We start from the raw sequence: 15,993 nt of genomic DNA, 5'->3' as shown, positions 1-15,993 counted from the left end.
GACCAAAGCAAGCATGAATGATAACTAGGTATTCGTTGCCAATCGAGGTAAACGGTTCCTGCACTAAATGACATTGCAAAAATTATCGACAGATTCATTTGAATGCGTGAAGTCATCGTGACGAGTTGCGAATACAGGAGAAACCCATATAATGTATACAATTAAGAGGAAGCTCACAAAGGCGAAGCTAAAATGGTTTTATTTAATGAGTTTTTACCTCCTGCGTAATGCTCACTTTCAGGGTGATTACAGAGAGCTCATTAGTAACGGTTTGCTGGCATCAATGCTAATGTACGAACAAGGTAGTAATATTCTCATCCAAAAGGGCAGATAAAATCCTCCCTAAATCCTTGGAGTCTTTAGTATTTAAACCCTGAATGTGAGTGGTAAGTTATAGCATTCTTACAAGTGCATCTGACAGAGAATCAGCAACATGAGACAGTTCCTCGTCTACACTATCATTGCAGTCACCATCTCCGTTGCTACGGTAAGAAAAATATTCTCATTTTTTACAGATTTGAAAGTTGCTTCGATTATTATCAGTTTTTACAGATTTGAAAGTTGCCTCGAATATTAAGCATTTATTGTCCATGCCCTTATGATGCATTGGTAACATTTTCATTGACATTTTAGAGAATTTTAGAGACTTCCACTATTTTGACATAGTAAATGTAAATTAATCATTCCAAATGCCTTAAATTTGTAGATAGATATGTTATCTTTATTACGAATATTTCTCTACGATATGCAGGTATGATGAAATTACTAAATTAAAGGATACCAAAGTATATTCTGTGCTGTAGTGGTTAGTGTGATTAGCTGCCACCCCCGGAGGCCCGGGTTCAATTCCCGGCTCTGCCACGAAATTTGGTACGAGGGCTGGAACGGGGTCCATTCAGTCTCGGGAGGTCAACTGAGTAGAGGTGGGTTCGATTCCCACCTCAACAATCATCGAAGTGGTCTTCCGTAGTTCCCCCCTTCTCCTCCAGGCAAATGCCGGGATCGTGCCTAACTTAAAGCCACCGCTGCTTCCTTCCCTCTTCCTTGCCTGTCCCTTCCAATCTCCCCATCCCTCCAAAAGACATAGCAGGTGAGGCAGCCTGGGCGAGGTACTGGTCCACCACCCCAGTTGTATCCCGCGACACAAAGTCTGAAGCTCCAGGACACTGCCCTTGGAGCGGTAGAGGTGGGATCCCTCACTGATTTCGAGGGAAAAATCCGACCCTGGAAGGTAAACAGATTAAGAAAGAAGAAAGATTACTAGCATCGCTCATACCTGAGTAATTTTCATATTGCCAAGTCAAGGAAGAGACTGAGACAGGTCAATGAAAGTAAGAAATTTATTCTAGCCCATACCAGAAGACATAGCGCATTGTAAACACTACATGTCGCCAGCAAAGTCATGTAAATACCATACGTTGAATAAATAAAACAATGATCACAAAGTGATTAGCATGTTGGTCTTTGGTCCAAGGGCACCCGGGTTCGAAACCCGGCCGGGGCGGGAGTTTTAACTTTTATTGAATATTTACTCTGGCTGGGCGATTAGAGTGCATCGTAGGTAAGACCCCATCTTGGTGGTAATGATTATTCTTTTGAGAGGAAGTACAACTCGGCAACCATCCTCTAATCAGAGGATAAATGGAAGTGGTCTGACACTTCGTAGAATGAAGGTATCGGCAAAAGAAGGGGAAGGGCCAGAAAGATGTGAAGATAATAAATAATAATGTTATTTGCTTTACTTCCCACTAACTACTCTTTTAAGGTTTTCGGAGACGCTGAGGTGCCGGAATTCAGTCCCGCAGGAGTTCTTTCACGTGCCAGTAAATCTACCGACACGGGGCTGACGTATTAGAGCACCTTCAAATACCACCGGACTGAGCCAGGATCGAACCTGCAAAGTCAGGGCCAGAAGGCCAGCGCATCAACCATCTGAGCCACTCAGCCCAGAGGTGTGAAGATCAAAGACTCCCGGGGCCCCATCCTTCTTGGCGATCCCCGACAAAGTAGTAGTGCTGCGAAAATGTTGCAAACATTGGGCTGGCAAGAATCGGGAGTAAGGAGACGAACTGCTAGACTAAATGGTATGTTCTGAGCTGTCAGTGCGGAGATGGCGTGCAATGACATTAGTAGACGAATAAGATTGAGCGGAGCTCTTAAAAGTGGAAACGATCACAATTTGAAGGTAAAGTTGGAATGGGCATGAGACTTTGGGCCGGGATACAACTGGGTAGAATGACCAGTACATCGTCCAGGCGGCCTCACCTGCCATGCTGAACAGGGGCCTTGTTGGGGGATGGGAAGATTGGAAGGGATAGACAAGAGAGAGGAAACGAAGCGGCCGTGGCCTTAAGTTAGGTACCATGCCAACATTTGCCTGGAGGAGAAGTGGGAAACCACGGAAAACCACTTCCAGAATGGCTGAGATGGGAATCGAACCCACCTCTACTCATTTGACCTCCCGAGGCTAAGTGGACCCCGTTCCAACCCTCGTACCATTTTTCAAATTTCGTGGCAGAGCCGGGAATCGAACACGGGCCTCCGGGGCTGGCAGCTAATCACACTAACCGGTACACCACATAGGCGGACAAGGTTGGAATTCAAAAGGGCAAATAGGACAAGTATTCACTTATAGGGTGAGGAGTAGAGGTTTGGAATAATTTATCATTAAAAAAATCTCTCTGTAAATATAAATGAATGGGTTGTTTGTATGTATGTCTCGAATGGACTCAAAAACTACTGGACCGATCTGGCTGAAAATTTCACAATTTGTTCTTATTATTCCTGGGAGGGTTTAGGAAGTGATGTGAACGAAATGTGATGGGTATTTCGGCGTAAGGGGTGAGAAGGGTGGAAGAAAAGGAAACCGCATTACAAGTCTGATCAGTAGGTTTCCTAACCAACAGTATGTGAAGATTATGATGATTTTCTTAACTCTCATATGCTTTTTTTCTTCTTCTTCTTCTTGTACTACTATATACGGCATATAAAAATGAAAAGATCAAGTTCAGTCCCCGTTGCATAGGGGTAGAAGGTGTGAAGAAAGAAAATGTCGAAAATGACAGAGATTATGGGTGAATGTGTATGTTTCAGCATAGCTCTCAACCAAACTAGATACACATATGGCTTACTATTTGGAAAAATTACTGTAGGGGCAAGAAACCCCTAGCACCCCTAAAGGATGGGGTGAAATGTAAAAATCCGAAAAATGACCGATATTAGTGGCGAATTCATAGTAATGGGATAGCTAAGATGAACTGTGACACTATGGATGCCGTTTGAGCCAAAGTTCAATCCCAATCGGGACTGGGGTTAAAAATGGTGAAAAAATGTGCAAAACGACCGAGATCATGGATGTACGTGTGCTTGTTCCAGCATAGCTCTCAACCAAACATGATACTCATATGACTTAACTGTTTTTTAATTTATTTTTTACAATTTGCTTTACGTCTCACCGACACAGATAGGTCTTATGGCGACGATGGGATAGGAAAGAGCTAGGAGTGGCTAGGATTCGGCCGTGGCCTTAATTCAGGTACAGTCCCAGCATTTGCCTGGTGTGAAAATGGGAAACTACGGAAAACCATCTTCAGGACAGTCGACAGTGGGGTTCGAACCCACTATCTCCCGAATACTGGATACTGCCCGCACTTAAGCGACTGGTAGCTATTGAGCTCGTTGACTTACTGTTTGGGAAAGAAAACTGTAGGGTAAGACACCCCTACGTGTGTGGAATGGAAAGGGAGGGGAAATATTAAAAGAATAGAAAACGACCAATATTAAACGTAAAAACGATGTATGTTAATAAATATAGTCTTTTACATTTGATTAAACGGTTTAGAAACATCCAACGCGGTTGAATTAATAAACGCGGGTGAAGCCGCGGGCACCTGTTAGTACTCGATAATTTTCCAAGTTCTTTGAAAACATTTCAGAAAAGACTAGGTACACAACTGGTAGGGAATCTGCCACCTGGGCGACAGTCCTAAATGTAGATCATTGGTGACTGACGCGCAAGTCGCCCGTGGGTATGCAGTCGAAGAACCTGCACCTCGTCTCTTTGGAGGTCGTAAGCCATTGTTATTATGAATACAATTCAGTAACGTCCCCATTTCATACGTAAATTAAGCTAATTTCCGGCTCCATGGTTAAATGGTTAGCATGCTGGCCTTTGGTCACAGGGGTCCCGATTTCCATTCCCGGCAGGGTCAGAAATTTTAACTATAATTGGTTAATTCCGCTGGCAGTGGGGCTTGGTGTATGTGATGACTTCATCATCATTTCATCTTCATCACGACGCGCAGGTCACCTACGGGAGTCATATCAAGAGACCTGCATCTGGCGAGCCGAACTTGTTCTCGGACACGCCCGGCACTAAAAGCCATACGCCATTTCATTATGATTACAATGTAGTAACGTCCCCATCCCATAGGTACATTAGGCTAATTTCCCTTATGTAATGGCATTTCCTTATTACAGGCGGCAATGACACGTGAAGAGATCATCGCAGCCGTGATGAAATTTAGAGATGAATGCAAGAAGGATTTCACCATCAGTGAAGGTAAGAATCGATGCTAATTGTAATAAATAGACAAATTAGCTTTTTAATATCCTATGTTACTGGTACTGAATTCTGGGTTAGAAACCAAAATCCGATATTGGAGGTTACTTAAAAGTTTGTAATATTTCACAAGATACCGTATTTTCAAATGAATTCTAAGGGTGGATGAAATGAAAACGCAACATGGGCCACAGAATGAAATCGACAAGTTTTTCTCAGAAGTTACACAGCACGTCTTCTGTTTCACCAAGCGGTGGATACCCTGCCCGTAGAACTCTTTTGGCTGAGAATGGAACCATTTGCTAACTGTCTCAATAGAAGAACAGAACCTTCAATTCCATTTTCAACGAAAAACCCACCGTATTGTGCCGATCTATCACCATGCGATTTCTAGACCTTCCATCCGTTGAAAAAAGCATTGAAAGGTCGACAATTCTACAAGGACGGTGAATCCAAGGACAATGTTTAAGGCTGGTTCGAATTTCACCCAAAAAAGAGTTCAACGATCAGGGTCTTCGCGCTTGGTAAAACAGGAGGGACAAGTGCTTGTGCAATTTTGGATATACTTTTGAAATAAACTTTGTCGAACCCCTTCTCCCCCCGTTCCGTTTTCATTCGATCCAGTCTTCTAGTTCGATAAATTAAATATTATTTTCAATTTTTCATGTTATACAAATAATGTAAGATAATTATTTTGCTCGATTGTGTATTTTTAAAATAGGTCATCATTCCATCACTCGTCCCAATTAATTTTGGTATAAGGTTTAAATGTTATTGTTCTTGATATAACTTACATATAAGATTTCTTAAGGGATATTCCCAATTAAAAGTTGAAATAATTGCTTTCAGTTACAAGCTAATTTTATCAATATATTTAGTTTATTGACATTTTTCTTTTTTTGGCATCAGCTTGATATTTCACGACTGCGTGTGGGATAATGATATGTTTGTTACAGAGGAAGAGAAGGCTGTTCTTCAGAAGCAAGTTCCTACTTCGCAAGAGGGCAAGGTAAATATTATGTCCGTTATTTCTAAATCAGCCAACGGCCGTAGCCGTATTGAAACACCGGATCCCGTGAGATCTCCGAAGTTAGGTTGGATGGGTTGCCACGCGCTGTTGGTGGGGGGTAAGGGAATGGAGGAGCGGAAAGGAACTGGCCACCCTACCGCACGTAAACTCCGGCTCAGGAGCACGTCTGCGGAGGTTCGGACCTGCCTTCGGGCAAAATAACCCTTACCTTACATTATATCTAAATCACGAGAACCTGTTCCTTTTTGGAGAGTTCGTAGGTATGTGGCGAAGCGACTGAATATAATTCATTAAACATATTTCGTTTATTAAATTAAATAATTTGTAATAAAAAGATATTCAGCTTTTCTGAGTAAGTTCTGGAATGACTGAAGCCACCCTTGGCCATTTTGTGTTTCTCCTAGTGTTTGAAGTGGGATACTCTCCCTGATGCCACGTAGTTTTCCAAGTGAAAGTTCCAACCGTGGATCAACTGAGATTCAAACCTCGGTCGTCCTGGAAGTAAGTCAGCCACTAAGCCACTGTGCTAACCCCGTCGTCAAATAATATTAAATGGATACATAAAAATAAATTATGCTTAATCCTGGCCATTCATATAAAAATATCAGCCTAGCTGAAGGCACACTTATCTTACCAGGGAGACTTGGATTCGATTCGCAGTATGAAAGACAAGAAATTTAGAATTTAGGCAGAAATGAGTATCAGATTATTTTCTGGAGACAAGTAAAGACTCTGACATCAGAGAGAGTAGCTTTTTTCTTTTTATTACAGAGCCTTTAACTTCCACTTCTCCAGGTACCTTTATGGGTTGTAGGAATGTGGCTTTACTTTGCAGTAGTCCACAAACAAAGAGACTTGTCAAGATAATCTAAGGCATGGCATTCCTTGTAATGATGTTTGTCGAAAGACAAGTCTTGTGTACCTTTCTGACTTGTAAATTAACACTCATGTTTCTTTTCTCACAGCGACAGATTTTGAGGTTTTCACTTTATCGGAATTTCTCGAACCACGTGGAGTCGTCAGTGTAGAGATGGTGGTGATGGTGGTAGTGGTGGTGGTGGTGGTGGTGGTGATTATTGTTTTAAGAGGAAGTACAACCAGGCAACCATCCTCTATATAACACTAATCAGAGAGAAAAAAATGGAAGGGGTCCAACACTTCGAAAAATGAAGGTATCGGCCAAAGGAAGACAAGGGCCACGAAGGGCGTGAAGATGAAGTATTCCCTAGGCCTCCATACGTAATACCGTCGGGGCCGGAAAAGAACAAGAGTTGACTAAGAGAGGTCGGATAAGATAGATGCAAGTGAGGAGCATGGCACAAGTAAGTGGAAGCAATGCCAGGACTCAGCTAAGGGCCCCGTGATCGCTAATCCACGCTCCAAAGTTCAGAGCCCCTGGGGCCCCTTTTAGTCGCCTCTTACGAAAGCAGGCGATACCGTGTGTGTTATTCTACCGCCCCCACCCACAGGGGGATCAGTGTCGAGAAAATTGCTAGAAAATTAGCAATAAAACGTAGCACAAAATAGATCATTGTCATAAATATTGTTCTGTGTTCACTGATTAGGAGGCCGATTGGTTAGATTCCCTAATAGGAACGGCTATCTGTTGGATACTCGCTCTCTAGTACGAAATGTTGTCTAAATCTGCTGTCTATTCTGTTACAGTCTCCGGTACTTACTTTCGTCAATAAGTGTTGGGTCCACAAGTGCAAAGAGACCTGAGTTAAAACTCCACAAGGCCATCACAGAATAATTTTATGTGTTCTTGAATTGAACTCTGAATACTATCAAATTTAGGGTTTCAAAACTGCACTCAGTCCATGTGCAAGAATTTCTAAGCTATTAGTAGGGACTGGATCCTTAGTTTCTTTTATGTATCATGTTCTATTTATTCCCAAAACTAAAAATCATTTGAATAATTGATTATTTGAACCTTAAGATATACATATTTTGGGGAAGCAATCCTGACTTTACGTCTGATCTTAGAGGATCGAATCAAGGACAAGCCCATGTACATGGCATTCGTAGATCTAGAAAAGGCATTCGATAATGTTGATTGGACCAAGCTATTTAGAATTCTGAAGGTGATTGGGATCAGATACCGAGAACGAAGAATTATCTACAATCTGTATAAAAATCAATCTGCAGTGATAAGAATCGAGGGCTTGCAGCAATCCAGAAATGAGTGAGGCAAGGCTGCAGTTTGTCCCCCCTCCTCTTCAATGTTTACGTAGAACAGGCAGTAAAGGAAATGAGAGAGGAATTTGGAAAATGAATCACAATCCAAGGAGAGGAAATCAAAACCTTGAGATTTGCCGATGATATTGTTATTTTATCTGAGACTGCAGAAGATCTCGAGAAGTTGCTGAATGGTATGGATGAAGTCTTGGGTAAGGAGTACAAGATGAAAATAAATAAGTCCAAAACAAAAGTAATGGAGTGCAGTCGAATGAAAGCAGGTGATGCAGGAAATATTAAATTAGGAAATGAAGTCTTAAAGGAAGTAGATGAATATTGTTACTTGGGTAGTAAAATAACTAACGATGGCAGAAGTAAGGAGGACTTAAAATGCAGATTAGCACAAGCAAGGAAGAGCTTTCTTAAGAAAAGAAATTTGCTCACTTCAAACATTGATATCGGAATTAGAAAGATGTTTTTGAAGACTTTCGTGTGGAGCGTGGCATTGTATAGAAGTGAAACATGGACGATAAGTAGCTCAGAAAGAAAGAGAATAGAAGCTTTTGAAATGTGGTGTTACAGAAGAATGCTGAAGGTGAGATGGATAGATCGAATCACAAATGAAGAAGCACTGAATCGAATTGGTGAGAGGAGATCGATTTGGCTAAATTTGACGAGAATAAGAGATAGAATAACAGGACACATCTTAAGACACCCAGGACTTATACAGTTGGTTTTTGAAGGAAGGGTAGGTGGTAGGAACGGTAGGGGTAGACCAAGGTATTAATATGACAACCACATTGGAGCAGATATAGGATGCAGTAGTTACGTAGAAATGAGAAGGTTAGCACATGATAGGGTGGCATGGAGAGCTGCATCAAACCAGTCTATTGACTGATGACTCAAACAACAAGATTTTGGGGATATTAAGACCTAAGAATATCTAGAGCATACCACTAGACTTCCTTGTTTCATGATTTGTATCTGCTTTTGTGGGAATAATGCACCCACATTTTATGAAGGAGGAGTAAAAGAAGTTTAAAAACCCTTTTGTTGCCGAACACGTAACGCTATGTAGATGACATTCTTCTGGCGACATAATTACTTTCTTCTATAATCAGTGGCACCGGGTTGAATGCGTGAAGCTCTACTTGACGAGCTCAGCTCGGTGGTATCTGAAGGTGCTCAAATACGCCAGCCTCCTATTGGTATATTTATTGGTACGGAAAAATTAACCATTGGGACAAAATTCCGCCACTTCAGCGACTCCTAAAATAGAAAACATAATTAGTGAGACGTGAGATTACGAGCAAACATTAATTAATTAATTTTTCTCTAAATATCTGTGCGGTTGTTAACATCCAATAAAATTCTAGAATTAATTGGTAATGATGGGTCACACAGTGGGCTCTGTGAATGTTACCAGAAAAAGTAAACTCACATTTATTACTGCAGAAAGTTGGCGATGACTAACCAAAAATATCAGAGAGTCATTTTACAAAGTCTATCAAATGCTAATACGTTGCACTGTATATTATCCAGCCGACACTAAAATCTTTAAAGAAAGACAACTAGGTACCTCACCCATTAGAAGACCTTAAAAAGTACTTTCTCCGGTTTTTCATTGAAGCTTGATATGTCTTATGAATTTGTAACATAAGCAAGTGAATTCCTTTTTTCGAAAATGGTGTACTTAATAATTTCTTACTTTCTACATTTATTCTGTACGCATAGGCCGTTTTATTCTAGTGAAAGTGACTATTGCAAACATTAATGAACTTTTATTGTAATATTGCTCAGACTTTCTTTCTCTTGTTGTTTAAGAATTGACGAGCATTCTCTCTAAAACTTCATATTTCTCAGATTGGGAGTTGTTGTTGTTGTTGTTGTTGATGTTAGTGTTGGTGTTGTTGTTGAGGATGAAAGGTAATTTGAAATGTAGTTGGGCTAGGAAAAAAAGGGGAAAAGTGAGAAGAGAGAATAAATACATAAATAAATGAAAAGAATGAATGAATGAATGAATGAATGAGAGAAGGAAAGAAACAACACCAGTGAGGCAAGGAATTGTTTTATATTAATGTATGATGTGTTCTGTTTCAGTGTTTCCTGGGATGTATGGGTGAGAAAGCAGGCGTGGTAAGTATTCAGTGCCTTGTATTTTCATGATATTTCTTCGACTCTTTTACTGCATGAGTTTGCAAGAATTTGTCTTAATTGTGTGCTGCTTTTATATGGAGTTTGAATAGTCCCGTACACCGAATCATACTGACGTCTCAGAAGGTGGAGGGACTACCTATCAGAACTCCCAATAAGCTTAGGCCAATAAAACGGACAAGTGCCGTGAAGCAGTCCTCTTTTCTGTTTTCACATAGCTTTATGCAAGCTGAGGATAGGTCATAGCAGATTAACACATTCTTACCTTCTAAGGAGAGAAAACTTCACAGTATGATCCTGCAGAGTCGACTTCACGATCCCTTTACTCTAGTCCATAATAAAAAGTAATGCATAGACATTTAAAAATATTGTATTAATTTTATTGACAGTCCCTTAACACTGTTCCTGTCAACGACGTTCTTGAGTCGATAGCAACTTGCATTATATTCCCAGAAACCAGCAACTTTACTGGATGTTCTCCATAATCTGTTCTTCAGAGTAGACCATTATTGCATTTACATATTGTGAGAATTCTACAGTCTCTATTTTTATATTTACCAACAAAAAATATTGAACATTTTCAGTGGGAAGTATTTCACCTAGAACCCTAAAAATGGTCTACATTAATCTGATACCTGTCTAAGATTTCTGTACAAACTTTCAGCTCTCTACCTTTAATAGTTTCTGAGATACATGTACCAACCCATGAAGTGACAACATGTACTCAATGCTTCAAAAAACTCATTAAAAATGAATATCAAATGTAATTTTTGGGAAAGCAAAACTTTTATGGATTTAAAATAATTCTATAGTTAAATTATCATAAAAATTATAACTTTGTGTATTCTAAACTTCAGTAGCAGGAGTACCATGAATATAAGGAAATATTGGAGCATTTTCTATGATGTTCACGTACAAATCCCCTTAAAAGTAGGTACTTTGTGACGAAATTGAATCATCATTAGGAGACGCTTACTCCAAATGGGTCATAGTTCTGCATGGGATAAGGAACATTTTTAATTTAGATGGTGGTTGTGCTTATTGTTGTACTGAAAATAGAACAACGAGATTTTCAATTGAAGAAAGGAATGTAAGGGAGCTGACACCGCGAATATTGAGGATATGGGATAATGGCAGAAGGACGAAAGACCGCAGGGTTCAGATAAGAAGAACAGATGACCAGGAGAGGTCTGACTGGATAGACAGTAGGACTTTGGGAAAGTAACTAGAAGTGTCAGACTCAGCAGGAATACATGTTTGCGTTTTATTTAGAAGTAATTCCCTTTGTACTGCCAACGGGCGTAGCCGTGTTGAAACACCGGATCCCGTGAGATCTCCGAAGTTAAGCAACATTGGGCGTTGTCAGGAGTTGGATGGGTTGCCACGCGCTGTTGGTGGGGAGGGGGGGGGGTAAGGGAATGGAGGAGCGGAAAGGAACTGGCCACCCTACCGCACGTAAACTCCGGCTCAGGTACACCTCTGCGGAGGTTCGGACCTGCCTTCGGGCAGAATGACCCTTACCTTACCTTTTGTACTCGTACAAATGTATTTAACTAATCTACTCCTGTAGAATGTTATAGTAGCTAAACAAATTAAACCAGGGCCTCTCAGGGTGCATGCGCCGGTACATTATATAAGACGACTTGGCTAGGTTGACCAGAGTGCAGACCCCACTCCTCAAATTTGAGCAATAGCGCTGTCTCTCTCTTTCCCTACGCCTGTCTCGCTCGCTCCGCCTGTTTCCCCATTCCTCACTCGCTCTGCAGGGCTCGCCATCCAAGCCGAATTGAGCCGAGCTTAGCCGAGTCGTTCCGAGACAGAACGCTGGTCCGAACCTAGCCGAGTAGGACCGATGCACGGTCCACAGAACCTCTGCGCCTCGTTTTGCACGCGTGAGATTTTGGACGTTTGAGAGGCTCTGCTCTAAACAATAAAATTGAAGGATAAATATAATTATTAGACTATTATTGACTAAATTATATTCTGCATACATTTCTACGGTTCTTCAAATCACCCATGCTATTCTGTACGCAGATTGTAAACGGCCAGTTCGATGCTACCCAAGCCAAAAACAAAGCCCAGATGATTCTTGACGACAAGCCAGAAAAGCTGAGCAAAGCAATTGCAGCTATCGACAAGTGTGCTGCAGAAGGTGAGTGGTAGTCCTACTTCACGTAACGTTGCATGTAGTTGTAGTTATTGTTGAATATACACTATCCTGAAAACATAGAAAAGAAATAACATGCAAAATTTAACAAGAATGAAAAACACTACTCTCATCAGAATTCAATCCAGATATATCCAGCTTCTTATTTTTAGAACTTCCTAACTATTTAGAAACTAAACTGATGTGAATGTTCTAAAAATAGCTAAAGCGGTTGAAGTCTCAAAACAAGTTACTTGAAACACATCAGAGCACTATTTTCACAGCAGTGTGAAACAGGATGCAGGTACAGACATATACGGAAACAAAGACATATTCTAAATCAGCCTCCCACCCACCCCAAAAGAATATTCTCGTTTGATATGAAATATATACACTCACTGTGTAATGTATAATAGCAAGTGTATTCGTAGAGCCTCCATGGATCAGGCGGCAGCGCGCCGGCCTCTCACTGTTGGGTACCGTGGTTCAAATCCCGGTCACTCCATGTGAGATTTGTGCTGGACAAAGAGGAGGCAGGACAGGTTTTTCTCCGAGTACTCCGGTTTTCCCTGTCATCTTTCATTCCAGCAACACTCTCCAATATAATTTCATTTCATCTGGCATTCATTAATCATTGCCCCAGAGGAGTGCGACAGGCGTCGGCAGCTGGCACAATTCCTATCCTCGCCGCTAGATGGGGGCTTCATTCATTCCATTCCTCATCCGGTCGAATGACTGGAACAGGCTGTGGATTTTCATTTTCAAGTGTATTCCTAGTCTGTCTGGTAAGTCTTCAGTCCAGAGGCTCGAATAGCACCAACAAAAGGTTATGCGATTATAGGGAAATCGCCAAAACGGATGACAGTGCCATAATGAGGCGTTCAAGGCATGATGTGGAGCGAGGTAGTTTGCCATTGCTTTCCTCACTAGGCCAGACAATGTTGCTGCAGCGTGACCGACCCCTTCATGACAAACAGACGCACTAGGTGTGCTCCGAATGGCATTACTCTAAACCACCCGTACCTCACCAGCTTCCGTACTGACAAAGCCATAAATGAGATTGAGACTTTGATGGAAGCTTAACTTTGTTCTAACCTTCATTAACAACCAGATGCAAATACATTACACCCATCAAGAAAAACATCAGAGCCTCCGTGGCTCAGGCGGCAGCGCGCTGGCCTCTCACCGCTGGGTTCCGTGGTTCAAATCCCGGTCACTTCCATGTGAGATTTGTGCTGGACAAAGCTGAGGCAGGACAGGTTTTTCTCCGAGTACTCAGAGTACTCTGACTTTCCCTGTCATATTTCATTCCAGCAACACACTCCAATATCATTTAATTTCATATGTCATTCATTAATAATTGCTTCGGAGGAGTGCGACAGGCTTCGGCAGCCGGCACAATTCCTATCCTCGCCGCCAGATGGGGGCTTCATTCATTCCATTCCTGACCCGATCGAATGACTGGAAACAGACTGTGGATTTTCATTTTTTAAGAAATAGCATCCCATTGGATGGACAGAATTTGAATCGCAAGAAAAGAATATTTCTGATTGCAAAGTTACCAGTAAGGACATTATAATTTCATAGGATTTTAATTGGAAAGTCAGTGTAGTAATTTTACATGCAGAAAGGGCAATAACGAAATGAATAGGCTTATCTATAATAAGTTAAGTCCATAGAATTAGAGAGCCAAACTGTATTTTACCTGAAATGATAGATACATTTTTACTTGTGTTTCAGTAACCACAACAGACAAGTGCGAGACAGCGCCCAAGCTGATGGAATGTGCTGTGGGTGCCATCCCTGAGGTAAGGAACATTTTACGAAATACATTATTAGTGTCAGACATTTTTTTCACAATTGGCTTTAAATCGTACCGACACAGATAGGTCTTATGGTGACTATGGGGTAGGAAAAGGACTAGGAATGGAAACTAAGTGGCCGTGGCCTTAATTAAGGTACAGCCTGGTGTGAAAATGGGAAACCACGGAAAACCATCTTTAGGGCTGCCGACAGTGGGATTCGAACTCACTACCTCCCGGCTGCAAGTTCACAGCTGCGCGACCCTAACCGCACGGCCAACTCGCCCGATCGGTGTCAGACATTAGAAAGAGCTGAAATGTTTCTCCGAACTGTGTTGTAAAGTTTTGATACTCGCAATCTAAGCTATCTTTGTCTGTGAGGACTGGATTCGGGATACAAGTGGTACCAAAACCCATGTTCGAGATTGTTTGTGGTGTCCCCATTTGAAATAAAAGTATACAATGTATATTAATCAAGATTTTCTATTGAAATATTCCGTTAAAATCGGTCTTTAATGCCCCCAGTTTCGTTCACAGTGTCTTTCATTACCCTATTTCACATTTAACAGACATCATCATCTGTTTACCCTCCAGGGTCGGTTATTCCCTCGGACTCAGCGAGGGATCCCACCTATACCGCCTCAAGGGCAGTGTCCTGGAGCTTCAGACTCTTGGTCGGGGGATACAACTGAGGAGAATGACCAGTACGTCGCCCAGGCGGCCTCACCTGCTATGCTGAACAGGGGCCTTGTGGGGGGATGCGAAGATTGGAAGGGATAGACAAGGAAGAGGGAAGGAAGCGGCGTGGCCTTAAGTTAGGTACCATCCCGGCATTTGCCTGGAGGAGAAGTGGGAAACCACGGAAAACCACTTCCAGGATGGCTGAGGTGGGAATCGAACCCACCTCTACTTAGTTGACCTCCCGAGGCTAAGTGGACCCCGTTCCAGCCCTCGTACCACTTTTCAAATTTCGTGGCAGAACCGGGAATCGAACTCGGACTTTCGGGGTTGGCAGCTAATCACGCTAACCACTACACCGCAGAGGCGGACACATTTAACAGTACTGTCTCAAAACGGCCTCACTTTAGAGTCATAGTTAGCGCCTTAAAAGAATTTTGATATACTTTCCTGTTTTTCTCGAAACTTTCTTATAATTCCGTTTAGTTCATTTCCACGAGAATTAGGCACTATAAATTCAAAGTAAGATTACTTTGTGTAGTGCAAATATAAAAACAGACTTTTATACTTATGTTTTTTCTTTATTTTTTCAGTTCGGCAGCTTTGAAGCTTAGAAACCAGCGGGTTCCAAAAGAACAGACTTCGCACACTGGACTATATTCTTTGTTTACCTCGTCCTTACGCCATGTTTTCTCTGCAACAGGCCATATGTACATAAACACGTGGTGTATTATGTATTACACTACAATAAAATAATTATGCAACATTATCACTTATCTTAATACTTTCTCCTATCCGTTCCCTGGCACTCCACTTAACACATGACTATGCAACAACAAACATGAATATGAGGAATGCTTCTGTAAAAATCAATTATTCATATTTTTAGTGTTAATCATAATAATGTATGGCCTCAGCCAACGTGTGCATGCACATTCGTTTGACACCGTGTAGGCTGACTGCACTTCGATTCTGACGTTCTACCTTTCTCTTCCGGATGACAAAGTAAACCGCATCTCTATTGGATGATCTATAACTGAGTGTTAGATAATTTCTTTCTTTCTTAATCTGTTTACCCTCCAGGGTTGGCTTTCTCTCCGACTCAGCGAGAGATCCCACCTCTACCGCCTCAAGGGCAGTGTCCTGGAGCCTCAGACTCTGGGTCGGGGGATACAACTGGGAAGGATGACCAGTCCCTCGCCCAGGCGGCCTCACCTGCTGTGCTGAACAGGGGCCTTGCTGGGGGAGGGGATGGGAAGACTGGAAGGGATAGACAAAGAAGAGGGAAGGAAGAGGCCGTGGCCTTAAGATAGGTACCATCCCGGCATTTGCCTGGAGGAGAAGTGGGAAACCACGGAAAACCACTTCCAGGATGGCTAAGGTGGGAATCGAACCCACCTCTACTCAGTTGACCTCCCGAGGCTGAGTGGACTCCGTTCCAGCC

At 42.0% G+C, this 15,993-nt stretch overlaps 1 protein-coding gene across 1 annotated transcript; it reads left to right on the top strand.

The window, feature by feature from the left end:
- The first annotated feature begins 421 nt into the window (after positions 1-421).
- On the top strand, positions 422-15,272 carry LOC136874659 (general odorant-binding protein 28a). The gene is made up of 7 exons (XM_067148291.2): positions 422-487; positions 4,480-4,561; positions 5,518-5,570; positions 9,870-9,905; positions 11,958-12,075; positions 13,810-13,877; positions 15,143-15,272. Exons 1-7 carry the CDS (start codon positions 434-436, stop codon positions 15,161-15,163), a joined length of 432 nt encoding a protein of 143 aa, XP_067004392.1. The 5' UTR covers positions 422-433; the 3' UTR covers positions 15,164-15,272.
- Positions 15,273-15,993: the final 721 nt, after the last annotated feature.

This window comes from Anabrus simplex, chromosome 5 (assembly GCF_040414725.1).
Source record: "Anabrus simplex isolate iqAnaSimp1 chromosome 5, ASM4041472v1, whole genome shotgun sequence".
Classification (NCBI taxonomy): Eukaryota; Metazoa; Arthropoda; class Insecta; order Orthoptera; family Tettigoniidae; genus Anabrus; species Anabrus simplex.
The sequence above is the reverse complement of the archived record's forward strand: the minus strand, read 5'-3'. Positions and strand labels throughout refer to the sequence as shown.

Bases quoted from the DNA above. Each gene is read 5' to 3' on its own strand.
- LOC136874659 (XM_067148291.2), top strand. From the start codon at position 434: ATGAGACAGTTCCTCGTCTACACTATCATTGCAGTCACCATCTCCGTT. The intron at 488-4,479 runs GTAAGAAAAATA...TCCTTATTACAG, and splicing joins TCACCATCTCCGTTGCTACG to GCGGCAATGACACGTGAAGA. The intron at 5,571-9,869 runs GTAAATATTATG...GTTCTGTTTCAG, and splicing joins CTACTTCGCAAGAGGGCAAG to TGTTTCCTGGGATGTATGGG.